Here is a 16742-nt window from a genome sequence, read left to right as displayed (position 1 = left end):
GATTTGTGTTCTTCAAGAGCTCAAAAGACTGGTAAATGTCTTGCTGTATCCTTCTTCTCCTTTTTATTTATCATCACGCCTTTTCTTGTGAACACAGCATGTTTATGGAAAACTTTGAAGTGCAGCCCTGTTGCCCAAATCCGTAACTGGTGTGTCACTCTCTTGCCTTCAGAGGTACAACAATTTGCACAAAACTGAGACCTGGTCTCAGTTTTCAAGTTCTAGGTTATATTGAAGATCTGTAAAAAGAAATACCCTGGTATGCTTGCAAAGACCAATGAAACTTCAACTGAAAAAAATCCTGCTTGCTATGGGAAGAGAAAAAGATGAGACTGAAAAGGGATAAGATGTTGCTTTTACTGAGGCAAAAAACAGCTTCAGAGGTAAGAAAGAAGGGAAATAGCTAAAGTCAGGACTCCCAAGGAGCTCTTCCAAATTAAGTACGCATATTTCACTCGCGCATGTAATGAACAAGAACTAATGAAAGGAAAGCTGCTTCCACCTAGTGAAGTCCAATGTATTTTAACTTACCCAAGTAAGCAACACCTCCTAATTTTGATCTGCCTTGGAAATGAACTTTTGAATTGAAATTGTTATTTCGGCCATCATCAATGAGTTGGCATGCTTAAACACAAAATATTAACAAAGGAAGATAAAGGCATCCAATTTCAAGATGCAAAAGTTGTGATGATGATAATTTATATCTTAATTATTTTCTTCAGGCTGAATCCCTGAATCCCTCACTCATTCCTTTTGTAGTAAGAATTCCTACTGAACTCAAATCTGATTTTCATGACTGTGTTTTGCAGATTTGCTGAGGAAAGGGTTTCAGGCCCAAACTCTTCACTATTAGAAAGATCAGAAACTCATACCTATCATGAATAGTGCCAACAAGTTCTGACAGTGAAATTAACATTGGTCAAAGAGAAAGAGATCTTGGGTAAAAACAGGGTTGGGATTCACAGATGTCTGCAAATTCAGGTGGGATGGATGCGAAGTTCATCCACCGTCCTTTACTAGGGCAACCAAGCACCACTTCTCTGGTGCTGCACTTATCAGTGGTCACAGCCAAACCTGAGAGAGAGCAGGAAATGGTCACAACATGGCCTAAGCTATGCCTGATGGCTAGTTCAAACACTAGGCCAAGTCTGAAGAAGCCAGACCTACCTCTGCTGATTCTTCCTGTCAGTGACTCCATACTTCAGTGAAAGCAAAGAGCAGAAACCAAGGGAAGTAACATTATCAGTCACACCAGAATGACAACCCACGGCACCTGAAGAATCCTTCTGTGGTGTAGACATCTCTGCATCAGACAACCCAGCACAGGGTGTGACTGACTCCAGGCAATGAGTTCACAGCATGGGGCAACAGCCCAAATTTGCAAGACACTATATACATTGCCCAGGCTTACAGGTGAACTGGAAGTCAGGTAGCTGATCTGCACAGGTATTTATGAAAACCCAAGAAGCATCTCCCATTTTGGATGATTTTACACCTCTAAATGACTTGGTATTAGCATTCACAGTGCCTGTGTCAATTTTGAAAATGGTATTTAGGTGCTTTTTAAAATTTGACCTGCTCCAAGAAATTTGCAAGTATGAGCAGATCAGATCAAAGCTACGGCTCTTTCCTTGACATTCACTGAAGGTTGAATTTCCCTGAAATTTTCCTCACATATGTATCTCAGTAGTAAGATCCAAGCACTCCTAGAATGATTTCCAAACCCAACCTCCAACAAAGCAAAACAAATGTTTATTTAAAGCCACTGTAGGGAAAGGTTTGAGCTCAATGTCAGCCCTTGTACAAAGCGTGGAAATTCAGTTTAGGCCCATCTCTGCCAACTATTCCAAACCACAAGCTGACATGTATGTGCTGCAAGCAAACACAACCTTAGAGCGTCCAGCAGGACTTCTCCTGTGTGTGCAATCACTCAGAAATGTACGCTTATGCTACTGGTTGTGGAAATGAGAAACATTTGGCAATGGCCAACAACGCAACATTTAAATCCATCAATGTATAAAATTGAACAGTTAATCACTATACAAATGTGGAGGGAAAAAAAATATAAATTGCATAACCACTGCAATAAAAAAAAAATACATCACATAGAAATTCTATCTTGTGTGAGGTTTTATTATGTAGCCACTATGGAGAAAAAGTTAAGATCTCCAAGTCCTTGCCAATGCAGCAAGCCAAGTACGGCTGCAGCCACGCACTGGGACCGGCTGTGGGCATGCAATCACGGCTTTTTAAAGTTTACGATCTTTGCTTCAACCAAACTTCCAGGGCAATTTCCTACTGGGCTACCTGCAACTTGTGTTCTACCTCAGTAAAAACCGGAGGCTCAGATTATTCATGTGTAAACAGCTTTTCTAAGTCTTTCCATTTAAACAAACTCTCTGAATAATTAGCTGCACTTAAATGGTCAGCAAAAATAACTGTAACTTACCTAATCTAGTTATGAAACAATGGCCAAAATACCACAGTCACTTAAAAATAGCAATTTGTACCAAAACTGAGTTTTCCTTTAAACAATCTCTGGGCAAAGTCAGCAAAACAATTAACTGGTAGATCATATTCACAAATATGAAGCAAGCACTAAAAATACTTTATTCAGAGTTTGTAAAGGCTTGCTTGAAATATTCATGTTTAATTATCACTGGTGATTTGAAGCCTGAGCCTAGAAAGCATCCAAGCTAAACACCTGTTTTTCAGTGACACTGAGCTGCTGTTTATCAATAACAAATGTCTTTAGAATAAGCCATAAAACATAAATATGCAATTTTTTAGTACTTTTCCATACATTGGTCCCAATAACTCTTAATATCAAGGGCTTACAATAGAACATGGCTGAGATCATACACAAATAGTTTAGAAGAACTGAAATTAAATAACCACATTTTAAAGACATCCCCTGCAGCTAAAGAAGACCAAAACCCCCATTCAAATAAGCAAATAACATTTTTTTACATTTACAAATGAAACATCATATGTGTATTTATTGATTTTTTTTAAAAAATTCAAAAATACATTGTAACAGAACAGAATGTATACGTTCTTCAATGAAAGACAAATCTATGGTTATCATTCAGACCATAATACAAATACATGCTAACAAATTTAAAAATCATTCTGGGTCATTCAGGAAACATGAAACAAGCTAGCTGTTTGCAAATGCAGTAGTTTTCTGCTTAGTAAATATGCCTGAGAAAGTTAATCTGTAAAGAAATCGGCTTTTAAACTCTTAGACACAAAGAGCTTTCCAGGCTGAAATGGTGAAGAGACCTGTGACATGCACCTGACAGGCCACCGAGCCATTTCCCACAGAGATTCTGTTCACCTCGGCTCAGCCACCCTGCAGCGGCAGAGTTTCACAGCAATACCCGGCTGATTCGAGCGAGGTGTTAAAAAGCCTGCTAAGATGATGTAAAACCATCAGTTACATACACAGTGGATAGATGTTAGTATTCGAGAATCTCTACCAAACTTCTTGGTCTGTGTCAGGGCCAAGTAAAAAGTAGTAGTCTGTTTTACGGATGAAACAGATTGTATTTTTTGGCTCAAGGTAAGACCGTTTAGAAACAACTTCTACAAAAGCTTCCAGAATCAAAGCATAAAAAAAACCCAAACCAAAACAAAAGCAACAAACCAAACAGGACAAACACAACCAATCATTTTACAGTAACCACATACTGTAGGCAAGTAGGAATAAAACCAGTAACATAAATTGTGCATCAGTTCTATGAAAATAAAGTGTTACTAGTAGACACAAGCAATCTGACAAGATGAAAGCAAGCAGCGAAAACTTCACGGATTGAATTTCTTTTCATCAGAATTCATCTGTTTCTACTGCAGCCAAGTAACAAATGGAACTCAGAAAAACTGAATTCCTATTAGCAGCTTAACTCTACCATGGTGAGACAGACTTTTACTATTTCTTGCATCAAGAGACATTCAAACTAATGAATCAAAAATGACATTTTAAATATCAAGACAAAAAGAAAGCTAAGTGTACATTTCAGACAGAAACAGCATTAAGTCAAATCCACAACTGGTGATATCTGATGTACGCAAATGTAATTTAACTGTGCTGCTTGTGCCAACAGAACATCTGACACTATTTCTCAAATTCTAGCAGCCTCTTCTAAATCACTTCCAACAACTGCATACTTTGTAAATTACATGGGCTTTGATGAAAAAAATCATTATCAGGCATGCAGAAATTCTAACAGAAACCTCTCATTTCCAGAATTTGGTTACATGATCAAATTACATACGCTAGAACATACAAAACCAACTTTTCAAATGAAACAAATTCACAACTCTGAAAAAGAAAAAACAAAACAAAACAAAACCCAACCAAACCCAAAAACTTACGACAGGAAAAAGAGTATTTCTACATAGCTGGTCCTATCCTCCGACAGCTCAACATGGTAAAATGAGCTACTATCCAAATACGTGTGTAATTTTGCATGTAATGGTGACTGGGAAGAGGCTTCCTTTCCCCATCTTCCACACTGCAGAAAGGACTGGATGCACTACAGTGGCTGCCACTGTCCTATAAAACGTTGGGTCTTTGCCACTGCTGGATACAGGTCACCAGTGCTAAAGGACTCGTGCGCTGATCCAGCGCAGTTCATCTTACATTCTCTAGTAATGACTACGATGTCAAAAACATTCTGCACTGCTCTGACACCAGGTCTGCTCCTAGGCTGCACCTTCTGGTCAAAACGTTGTTCTACAGGTGACAACTAAGAGGTGCAGGGTGAGACGCAGAGTAATGGCTTTAACGACCCGGCCCAGAAGACAAACGCAAAATTAAGGTGGTGCATCAGTACCTTCTGGATCAGAGTTGAAGCGAGAAACCGAGGCCAGAGCAGTATGTAAAGCTTCTAATGTCAAGAGGTGAGAACTCTCAAAGAAGTGCAAGCAAAAAGCATAATTTAAGCCTGTAAATATTTGAGCAGAATAAACAAAGTGAACAAACAAAGGAGAGAAAGATGGCCTGCAGTAAGGTGAATGGAAGGTATGAAAAAAAAGTGAAGGAAGGACATGTGTATTGGTGCAGGGTTGTATATCCTGGACCCAGAAACTGCCTTGGACACCAGCTAATTTTACAAGATAAGTTACATGCATGCCCACATTCAAGAGGGCAAGAGTGAAACCTTGATGGCAATGCTATGATTCTGGCTGAAGAGCTTCATTTTCCCCCTCCCATACCTGAAAGCCTTGAATCCTTGCCAAATACTCCAGCTGTTTTGAAGGCTGCACTGCAGAACAAGGGGAAGCAGGAGATATTCCTTTTAGACCTATGGCTTCGGCAGTTGGGGATGTTCCGTTCATGAGAAGTTCCCTGGCAATCGTAGCTGTGCTATTTGTTGTAGGAGATATGCTGAAGAAAGAGCTAGAAGTCTGGCTCATTTCTTTGGATGACAAATAGCTTACAGTGGTACCAGGAGCTGATTTGTTGCGGCTTGCTTCCATCTCTTGATAAACATCGGGAGAGAGATGGAGTATTCCCTTTGGTGCTGAAAATAAAAACAAAGATCATTCTCATTACTCTACAACAGGTTTGATGTGCAGACACTTTTCACTAACTTTTTTTTCATTGGAAAACAAAGTAACATTTCTAAAATGTATCTTTTTTCCACAGTAACAGTAAATGAAGTCTAACCTTAGTGCCGGGAAAGGTCATGGAGCAGATGATCTTGAGTAACATTACAGGCCACATACAAGAGAACCATATGCTCAGACCCAGTCAGCATGGGTTTATGAAAGGCAGGTCCTGTTTGACCAACCTGATCTCCTTCTGAAACCAGGTGACCCACCTAGTAGATAAAGGAAAGGCTATGGACGTTGTGTACTTAGACTGCAGTAAGGCCTTCGACAGCATATCCCACAGTGTTCTCCTGGAGCTGGCAGCTCATGGTCTGGATGGGTGTGCTCTGTGATGGATAAAGAACTGGTTGCATGGCCAGGCCCAAAGACTTGTGGTGAACACAACCAAATCCAGTTGGCAGCCGGTCACAAGTGGTGTTCCCCAGGGCTCAGTACTGGGGCCAGTTCTGTTTAATCTCTTTACCACTGATCTGGATGAGGGGATTGAGTGCACCCTGGGTAAGTTTGCAGATGACACTAAACTGGGTGGGAGTGTTGATCTGCTTGAGGGTAGGAAGGCTCTACAGAGGGATCTGGACCGGCTGGATCAATGGGCTGAGGCCAATTGTATGAGGTTTAACAAGGCCAAGTGCCAGGTCCTGCACTTGGGTCATAACAACCCCAGGCAGCACTACAGGCTCGGGGAAGAGTGGCTGGAAAGCTGCCTGTCAGAAAGGGATCTGGGATATGGGGGTGCTGATTGACAACCAGCTGAACATGAGCCAGCAGTGTGCCCAGGTGTCCAAAAAGGCCAACCGCATCCTGGCTTGGATCAGGAATAGTGTGGCCAGCAGGACTAGAGAAGTGATTGCGCCACTGTACTCGGCACTAGTGATGCCCCACCTTGAATACTGTGCTCAGTTTGGGCCCCTCATCATAAGAGCATTGAAGTACTCAAGTGAGTGCAGAGGAAGGTGAGGAAGCTGGTGATGGGTCTGGAGCACAAGTCTGATGAGGAGCAGCTGAGGGAACTGGGGCTGTTCAGCCTGGAGAAAAAGAGGCTGAGAGGAGACCTTATCGCTGTCTACAACCACCTGAAAGGAGGTTGTAGCATGGAGGATGTTGGTCCCTTCTCCCAAGTAGCACGTGACAGCAAAGAGGAAATGGCCTCAAGTTGTGCCAGGGGAAATTTAGATTGGATATGAGGGAAAAAATTTTCACAGAGAGGGCTGTCAGGCATTGGAACAGGCTGCCCAGGCAAGTGGTGGAGTCACCATCCCTGGAGGCGCTTAAAAGACATTTAGATAAGGCTCTTAGGGACATGGTTTAGCGCTAGAGTTAGGTTATGGTTGGACTCGATGATCCTGAGGGTCTCTTCCAACTGAAATGATTCTATAACTTATTTAGAAACAAAACAGATCTGAAGTGTCCCTCTTTTCCCACTCTTTTTAAGAAGGTAAAAACCTGGACTTTAAAACTGTGGCTAGAACAGAACACACAATATGAACAAGTAAGGTTTGGAGATCTACAAGCCACAAGGAACAGCTACTACTATATTTCAAAACCACAGAACGATCATTATTTCACTGCAATTTTCTGCCTCCTTATACAATAATTTCATCTGTTTTTTCACAAATAATTTAAACGAGACTATGTCAGCACTATCACCACCAGAAACAGTTATTTTCTCTCCCACCTACAGCTGCTGTTTGTAGTCTCCAGCTGCTCTATCAGTTGTGCCAGCACCAGCACCTGTAGGACCACGCAGTGACGCTCATGAGAACGAGCAGCTGGAGGCAAAAAAAGGGCAAGAGGCTTCTTGCAGTAGCCACATTGCCTCGAGTGCTGCCTTAAAGTGTTTGCTGAATTACAATAGCAGCCTGTGCTTAAATAACCCTTAATTGCCTTGAATTACTGTGCTAATGACTCTTACATGACTGACTGCTCTGCAACGAAGAGGAATTTATTTAGTTTTATTTAGGTGCATATATGGCACCCTGTAGTTTGCAGATCGCTACCTACCTTGGACAACGTTCCTACTGAACAAGGAAGGCATGTATGTGTCATCATTAAAATCAACAGGAGTTTGGATAAACATTAAAAAAATCTAAATTTATTTATGTGAATTACTTCTAAATATTTGTAGTGACATGTAAATGAGAGAGAATTTGTTCACATCACCAAATTTTTAATATATTTTTAGAAAATATATCAGCCCTAATCCTGCTTGAAAACAGGAGTCCATACTTGATTTGTTTTGCTGATATTCCTGTGCATGGAAATGTGTAGCATTAAGGCTGATGTCTGCAAGTTTTCATATACAATAAAGTATTTATTGGAAACATGACTACCCAGTTTGTTGATATAAGAGGAAAACCTCTTTCTTATTATTAATGAATTGAAAAATGAGCTTGAAATGTGTAATTTCATACTAATAGCATACTTAAATCTTCTAGCACATACCTGAAAACAACACTGGTGAAACTGAGCCATATAGCATTTCATCTTAGGGATGATAAAGCTGTTTGTTAACTAATTTAGCAATCCCAAGAGAAATCAAAGGGTTCAATGTGTAATGCATTTGCAGTACATATTAAATTCATCTCAGAATGCAGAGTAAATTCTAAGAGTGGTAGAAAGTTAATTTCCAGCTTCCTAGAAAAGATTCCTCTAATCCTAGCAGCACAAGTAGTATTTTTAAATAAAATGTCTACCACAAGGAGAAGACTCAAAAAATATTACCTGTAATTAATATCCTCATTTTCAGCTACATGGTAAAAATCGAACTTCCTCACTGCTGACTCAGCAAACTTCTTCCGGGTGAATCTTTTAATCAATTTACTCACACATTTGGCTTTTAAATTAACATTGCTTTCAGAGAGTTAGAGCATCAGTTTATACCCTTCAGAAAGACATACCTGTTCCATGTCTAATACACCTGATTGCTCTCCCCACCACCTTCGCAAGGATGCGGAGCCTGGTTGAACCCTGAACTGTAATGCCAGAGGCATTTTGCTCAGTATTAACTGGCTCCAAAGCCTGTGGACCCCGCGCTGAACTCCAGAGCTAAGCACAAATTCAAGACAAAGCTACTGGAAAAGACAGAGCACGGAGTCCCTAAAAGCTATTTTTGCCAGTTGGGACAATTTAGAATATAACCTTATAGGTAACAACAACTGTGTAAACACACAGCATTATTTTATAGCACATAATCACTACAGGACAGACTGATTCTGTACCCTTTTTCTCAGACTACCTTCCAAGGCCTATCACTGCACGTATCTTTATATAGTTTAAACAGATAACTTGAATTAAAACTAAAATAGATAATACAGATATTGATAGTTGATGTCGGGTTCCAAAACCAAATAGTAATGATCAGAGTGAGTGGCAGCTCTTCACCTTCAAACACCTGCCCACTGTAAATCTAATTTCTTACAAATATTTGAGAAACAGAAATGAAAATTGAACAAAAGGTAGAACAATATACTTGTTTAGAAATAATATCAGCTACCCCCCCCCACCATATTTAGAAAAACATAGTACAACATTAACTCAAAAAAAAAGTTAAAAGAAGCTTAAAACCAAGTCCAATGCTGCAGATGTCTGTTCCATTGATGTAATATTACTTAAAACAAACATTTTACATGCTTTCTCAGCCATTTCACTGTTTTTACATGATCCACCCAAATATCTAACTGCTGTCTGGAACAATGGTTTGGAACACTTCCAGATTACTAAGCTTTCTAAATGTTAAAATAACTAATATGCAGCATATGATGAATAAAAAGATATTGAGCAGAGTATAGCAAATGCTCCTAAAGTACTGACTTTAATGGTGATGTTAAATTAATAATAGTACTTTTATACTTATGCAACACCTTTCTGCTTAAGACTTCAAAGTGCTTTATAAGCAATAATTAATTTAAATCATACATTGGCTCTGAGGGGCAGATATTATATTACCATCATTGATTATCTCTGGAAACAAAGTAATGTAATATTCCAGGCATTACATTAATATAGTTGCAAGCTATTAACTTTTTATATTCATGGCCCATGTTTCATGAAGCTTCTTACAAACTTGTTTTAAAAAGCCAATTAAAACTTGGTCTCTTTGAAACCTTCTAGCAAGCATATGTTAATTGTAATTCATTATCTATTTTTAATATATTATTGAGGATTTTTTAAATAGCATTCGTCACTGTTGTCTGCTTACTTCAACTCTGTTGGATTGTAGAAGAGTACTTTAGATATAACAGTTTAGTTACAGTAGTAAAGATGTGATCACAAGACAACGAGCATAACATCAAGAGACGGGTAAGTCTAAGAACAAAAGAACACTTCAGAATTTACCGTAATTAGTCTTCAGACAAGCACTTTAATAAAAAACATGGGAGAAAGAAATACTATGCCCTAGCACCTTTATGCATTGCAGGAGTACATCTCTAGGTGAATATTATCATACTTTTTTTTTTTTTTAGCTGAAAGCCAAACAAAAGATTTTCGTGTCCACTAAGTATTTATCCCATACTAACTTCAGCAGACTCCAAAGGTGGCATCGTAATTATTAGGGGTCATAAGACTATAATACTATCATTTAGACCAACAACATTGCACCTTCTGCCAGACATTAACTTAGAGGTACATTCATGAAACATGTTAAAATAATTTCCATTTATATTATTTAAACCTGTGGGCAAATGTGCTATGAAAATACACAGGTTAGTTATGCAATATAATCACTAACATTTGAAAAACATGTCTTATTCATCCCTGGCGGTAATTGTTAGCAGTCTCTCGCAATCTTCTGAAGTCTCTGAAAAGCCCACACCAAAGCCTCCTGTTACCTAAGGATAAATTTTGTGATCTTCTATTGCCTACTTTTGCTGTCACGTACTACACAACCGCAAAATGGTTTAGACTCCAAGTCTAATGTATGATTAGAAATCATACAAATGTATGATTAAGACACAGAATGGCCCAGCTTGTCCTTCTCAAGCCTTCCCCCTGAAGTGTAATCTCGATGCTTTGATTCCAGTTCTTTTCATAGCAGCAGTAGTAGAGGCACTGTCCAAAAATCTGTTGAGTGGCATTATTTTATCATAAACCCTTTCCCTACAGGGTCTCCTTGGCTGGGATGTCAGGAGGACCTTTCTACAAAAAGGTCCTTCACTGTCTGGACCTTCACTCCTTATGGAGTTCACAGAAAATGAAAATAACCATCGGAGGGAGTTTCTGCATGGGGAATGAGGTGAGGAAGGAGAACGACTGATAGTATCACCAAATGAGCCTCAGTATAATAAGACTCCCCCAAAACTGAATTTATTGATACAAGGTGAGTGACAAGTTACCCCACAGCAGCGGGCTAAATTAAGAGAAGTTGTGAGTGATGGCAGTGTTGCCTGCAGACTCACATGTGTTAGTGCCTACACTGGTACCACTGGTGTCTAATTTTCAATTTTCTGTTTCTGTCAGGCAGATGAGAAAACATGAGAAGCTGAAATTTTGATTTTATCATTGAACTCCAAAAGATGACCTACAGGATCAGGCTTGCATTGTCAATCTGCATATAGATATCAGTGCTAACTTCTTCTCTTTTCTACTTGATCAATGCTGTAGGGATACTCTTCCTCTGCCTTCACTCAATAACTTCTCTTGCTTCAAGGTCACTCAATAACGTCTCCTGGTTCAAGGACACTCAGTACACTTGGTCTAAACCACAACTTTATTCTGTTTCAGAAAATGACAATTTTCTCCCTGGGCTCTCACCTGTCCTACAGGCAGGCTGGACCTGCTGGTGCTTCAGAAGCATCAGCAGCATCAGCCAATGTATGACTTCCCCTGATACCCCTGAAGTGCAGATGTTGTTCCTTGCACTACAACCACTGACCTGGGGCACCAGCAATGAAGGTCATGTCTTTCATGTCATGTGTAGTGATACAAGGTAAACCGTAATACAATTCTGTATATGACCTGCTCATAAATTAAGTTAAACACCCTGATACTTGAAATAACCCATGAAGAAAAGATTATTCATAAAGAGATAATTGGTATTTTTGGAACTGAATATAATACTTGACAGATAATCATCAAAAGCTTTGTTTCAGATTATGCTACCTGTATTCACATTGAATAAAGCCTTCTTATACTGTATTGCTTAAAATACGTGGCAATACCTTGTAGTTAAGCATTAAGTGGGAAATGTTAGACCCAGAACTAATGCTGACTTCATCATTATACAAGTTAAAATGCACAAAACCTTAAGAGGCATGGAGGACTTTCACATGCAACAATTGCTCCACACAGCTGGCAGGTTCTCAACATGCCCTAGAATATGGCCCATTACAAATCCACCAAGAGCAACATAGGGAATTTATAAACCCAAATAACTATTTCAATAACAAGACTGAAAAATGTAAATATCCTCATCAAAATAAATCATCATTTCATACTTCACTCACAGTCAAAGCCCATTTATATACTAGAATATTTTCAAATTTTCTTTTAGTACCTCAGAAAACGTCAGTCAAACAATTGAATAGGCAAGTAGCATGGCCATTATGCTCCCAGTAATAGTCTACAGACAAACTTGGCTTGAAATACGAAGATGCAATCATTACCTACTTAACACAGCTATCTGTGGTATTTCTAAGTCACTAGCTACTGCAATATCCAGACATGAAAAAATGTTTCACCATTACACAACGTCCTTCAAACAAAGGATCTCATCTACATGACCTTAAACAAATTGATGTTACATAATGTCACTGATTAAAATACCAGTTTATCTAACCTTAAAATAACCATGACACTGAAGTCAATGCTATTTAGCTCTTCACAAAGGTCTTGATATCTTTAATTTCACTGCAACACTTTCTGTACAGCCAAAAAGGAAACTGCACTATTGCAGGAGACTTAAATTGTATAAATTTCTGTACCATTTGGTGTTTTACTCATGTGAGGAAAGTCCTTTGAAATCTCCCACAGCTTTACTCCTGCCTGGGAACATAAGATTTTGGTAAAAATAAGACTTAAGTGTTTGCAGCAGGGATTTTCTACAGGATATTGTATTAACTATTCCAATAGACAGACGAAACACCTACACCATTCTTTTTATATGATAATTTCTGCATCATAAATTTGCAACAATATATCAGTGTACCAGCTAACCTAAGATTAAGATGAAGCAGGTTCTGAAAAGAAGCAGAAGAAAGGACAGTACTTTCTTATCAGTAAAGAGAATCAACAAATTTGGAGGAGGAGTAAATCAACCTAGTGAGCTCGCAGATCAAGGCGCGTGTAAAAGCTGCAAGAAAATTATTTTGGAGGGGGTAAAGCAAGTAGGAGAGTGCCTAAGTGCAACCAGGTGACCTGTGCAGGTGAAACTCCTCATTAACAGATTAAGAGAGGAATGAGAATTGTGATGATGGAAACAAAGGCATGACCCATATGTAGAAGAGATGAAAGAATAAGCAAGTCTACTAGACAAGGACAGAGAGGTTGCTGAAGCTAGGATGGTCAAGGGGGACATCAACAAGCACAGCATAGTTATAAGTAAGTATGAGTGAAGATGAAATCAAAGGAGGAGAAAGCAGTGGGGGAGTAGAAGTCACAGGGATACGATGTTTGATGTAAAGGCAAGTGGATGGAGAAGAAAATGGAGAATTAAGTCCTGGTTCTGACAGCAATAAAGCCTCAGTTCAGTTCTTCACGACATTATTATCCCAGACTACGGGTGAGGTATTTGGGGGGTTCCAGGTTGGGGGGAAGGGAACAGGAAACAGAGAAAAGACTTCAGAAAAGTGAAAGTAGATAAGAGAAAAAACAGTATTGCAGTTAATTATGCGATACTGTTCCATTTGCTTGGTTGAAGACAGAAATCCAAATGCAGATAATTTGCAGAATTACATTATTAAATCTGAATTTGAGAGTTAACATCAAAAAAGAGTTCTGTGCTGCTCTTTCACTTGCAGTTGTGTTTTTTCAAAGGAATAGACTAGCAATCTTGAATAAACATAGATCATATAGGAATTTTATGGGATGGGGAAAAGCAAAAGAAGAATTTCTCTGAAATTATCTCTACCCACATAACTGGCTATCTACTACCATGGTGGCTGTTCCCTCTTGGTACATTTTATACATCAAGGGCTTAATGGTTAAGAAGTCTCCTAGAAAGCTAAGACAGGCTCCTCCACAGCCTGAGGGCACCCAAACCACAACCCTCACAGCCCAAGTGTATGTTTCTTACATGTGCACAATCTACAGTACCCAAGAACCAGGCAGCAGGCTGGGGTTTTTTTTAACCTGTATCTAAAATATGCAGAATATAATATGTGGAAACCAGCCAAGGGACACCAGAATGCACATCCACACTTTCACTCACAAGGGTTTTAATCAAAAGATGGACTACAAAGCCATGATTCCTTTAGATCGCTCCTTCCCTGTGGATTTCTTGCATTTTGACAGCATCTGATTTTTTATTTTCTGTCTGCAAATCACAATGATATTAGATGCACATCTCCAAAAGGTGGCTGCCACTATCCAGATCACTCTGCACTCTATCAGCACTTACCTGGTGAAGAGGGAAACTAAATCTCAGTCTCCCATCTTTCTGGGCTTGTGTTTAAAACACTACACACTTCAGAAATACACATTGTACTCCGAACTCAGCAAAGAAAGCATCACATCTGTACATACGAAACCTCCAGGATTTTAAGCACCAAAGTGAGCATCTGAAAGGGGGAAACGTGGGGAAAGGAGGAGGACCAATCGCAGTTGTGGTCTTACACACCTGAATTGTGCCCAAATTCCACTTACAAAAATGCCGATTTGGATCTTACCACTAGATCTCAAATAGCAAGGAAAAAATAACCCCAGTCCCTTTCCTGTTTTGTTAATATTAGGTGTCTTTTAATATTAGGTGTTTTAGAAGTTTTTTCAACTATTTCAAAAATATATACAAGTTGTATTTAATTGGTATTATTCTGGGTAAAATATTATCTCATTCTCATCGCTAGATAAAACTGAAAAATATAACATTAAGTATTAACAATGCCAAATACAGTACAGACTTCCTAGCTTCAATAAGTCAGGGGAGAAACACAACTGGACAAATCTCATCTGCTTCTAAATTTAATCTTCATGTATCTTCAGTTAGAAAGAAAATCTAGATTTCTCAGACCCTTGCTAGAAGACTGAAAAATATTTAAAATTAGTATTTTTTTTCTCCTCTTTTTAAATTAGCACATCAGCTCAGCAGCTATAGAGGCAAGGTGTTATTTAAACACAACTAACTGCTGTAAGACATCCTTGGCAAGGTTGTGAGACATACAGAGAACACACAAGTGTCTCAGCTGATGGAACGGCTCCCTGAAACACACAGTGATGGTATAATCTTCCCCTGACAGTATGTTTGCTAAAAAAAAAAACTACCCACAAAACAAACAAACAAAGCCCCCAATCCAAACAGATGGAAAACTATTCTTCTGTGGCCTATGTTTCAACAAATAAGTGGTGGTGTCAGCTCCTCTTACTGTGGTTTCTATTCAGAATGACAAGTAATTGAACAAATGTTCGGTGACGTATCAACCTAACCCCTAGCAAGAATGTATTACAATTGACAAAGTTCAGTAAGTTTGGAAGCAATTCAAAAGTGAAGTCCAATGAAGCAACAGTACTTAGTGAGCAAAAAGGTGAACAATTCACTGAAAATCACCTTCAAAATAGACCCAAAAGAAATAAATATTTTAGCAAAATATAACACATACACATTCAAATTAAAAATGTCTGAAATGTAAACCAAAAACTTTCTTCCCAAACTGCAGACCTCGGTTACTGTTTGTGGAAATACAGGAGAATGAAATTATCTACTGGAAGTCTTCACCAATATCCCCAACTGAAACATAAACATGTAGAGCACTATAAAACAAAAGGCTTTATGAAAGTAGTGAGGGCCAGAACTCAATTCACACAAGTGCACAGAAGTTCACATTAATTTTGTTACCTCCAAAGTGAAGATGTATTAGTACGCAAAATGTCATCAATACATGATGTATTTTGCATTTATTTTCTCAAAAAAACTGATGAAGAAATATCTAAGAATTTCACTGCAAACATAAAGTCAGGGCTTACAGTAACACCATATAATTTCATATATTTCTTATATTTCGTATATTCTTAATCTCTTACTATGTAAGTAGATTTTAAAAATAGAAAAATTAATGTTTTTATGGAAAAATGCTCAAATTTCCTCATCACAGATTTAAGAAACTCTTTTGAATATCTATTTGCTTTTTTCTCATTGCTTTTTTTTTTTTTTTACTGAGCACAATTGCATGAGATCAAGTATCTTTGTTCCTTAGGAGATCATCTGCTCCTGCTGCTCATTTACCATCTGAAATCATCACAATCTGTTGGTGACAATCTCATCATCTTCACAGTAACTCACTGTGATGTCACAAACAAATGATTATGATTTCAGGTGGTGAAAAAACAGCAGGAGCAGATGTAGTCTGAAGAACAAAGAGTGTAAAGTCATGCATGAATCCCTAGTAATAAAATGTTAGGCAAGAAAAACAAAGGGCCTGTCCTTTACAGAGAGGTAGGATTGCTCTGAATCTAATTTTTTCATTATTAGTTTTTCAATAGTTTGTGACTCCCAAAATTGCTGGAAACAGATGAAAGAAAACTATAATATGGAAAACTGAGGGTGGGGAACATATAAAAACAGATAGAATCACACAGAATCACAGAATGTTAGGGATTGGAAGGGACCTTGAAAGATCATCTAGTCCAATCCCCCTGCCAGAGCAGGAACACTTAGATGAGGTTACACAGGAATGTGTCCAGGTGGGTTTTGAATGTCTCCAGAGCAAGAGACTCCACAATCCCTGTGGGCAGCCTGCTCCAGTGTTCTGTTACCCTTACTGAGAAAAAGTTTCTTCTCAAATTTAAGTGGAACCTCTTGTGTTCCAGCTTGAATCCATTACACCTTGTCCTACTGTTGGTTGTCACCGAGAAGAGCCTGGCTCCATCCTTGTGACACTCACCCTTTATATATTTGTAAACATTAATAAGGTCACCCCTCAGTCTCCTCTTCTCCAAGCTAAAGAGACCCAGCTCCCTCTGAGGGGCCCAGAACA

The 16742-nt window shown here is 38.8% G+C and overlaps 1 protein-coding gene across 5 annotated transcripts in view; it reads right to left on the bottom strand.

Moving 5' to 3' along the window:
* Nucleotides 1-16742, bottom strand: part of STAU2 (staufen double-stranded RNA binding protein 2) — a 175041-nt gene that overhangs the window by 75853 nt on the left and 82446 nt on the right. For all 5 annotated transcript variants that reach the window (XM_065830481.2, XM_065830483.2, XM_071804001.1 and 2 more), the window contains exon 12: nucleotides 5221-5528. In XM_065830481.2, the coding sequence (XP_065686553.1) occupies nucleotides 5221-5528 (308 nt within the window). The remainder of the gene's footprint in view (nucleotides 1-5220; nucleotides 5529-16742) is intronic.

The sequence above is a fragment of the Patagioenas fasciata genome, chromosome 2 (assembly GCF_037038585.1).
Source record: "Patagioenas fasciata isolate bPatFas1 chromosome 2, bPatFas1.hap1, whole genome shotgun sequence".
NCBI lineage: Eukaryota > Metazoa > Chordata > Aves > Columbiformes > Columbidae > Patagioenas > Patagioenas fasciata.
Note: the sequence above shows the minus strand (reverse complement) of the source record. Positions and strands in the feature narration are given on the sequence as shown.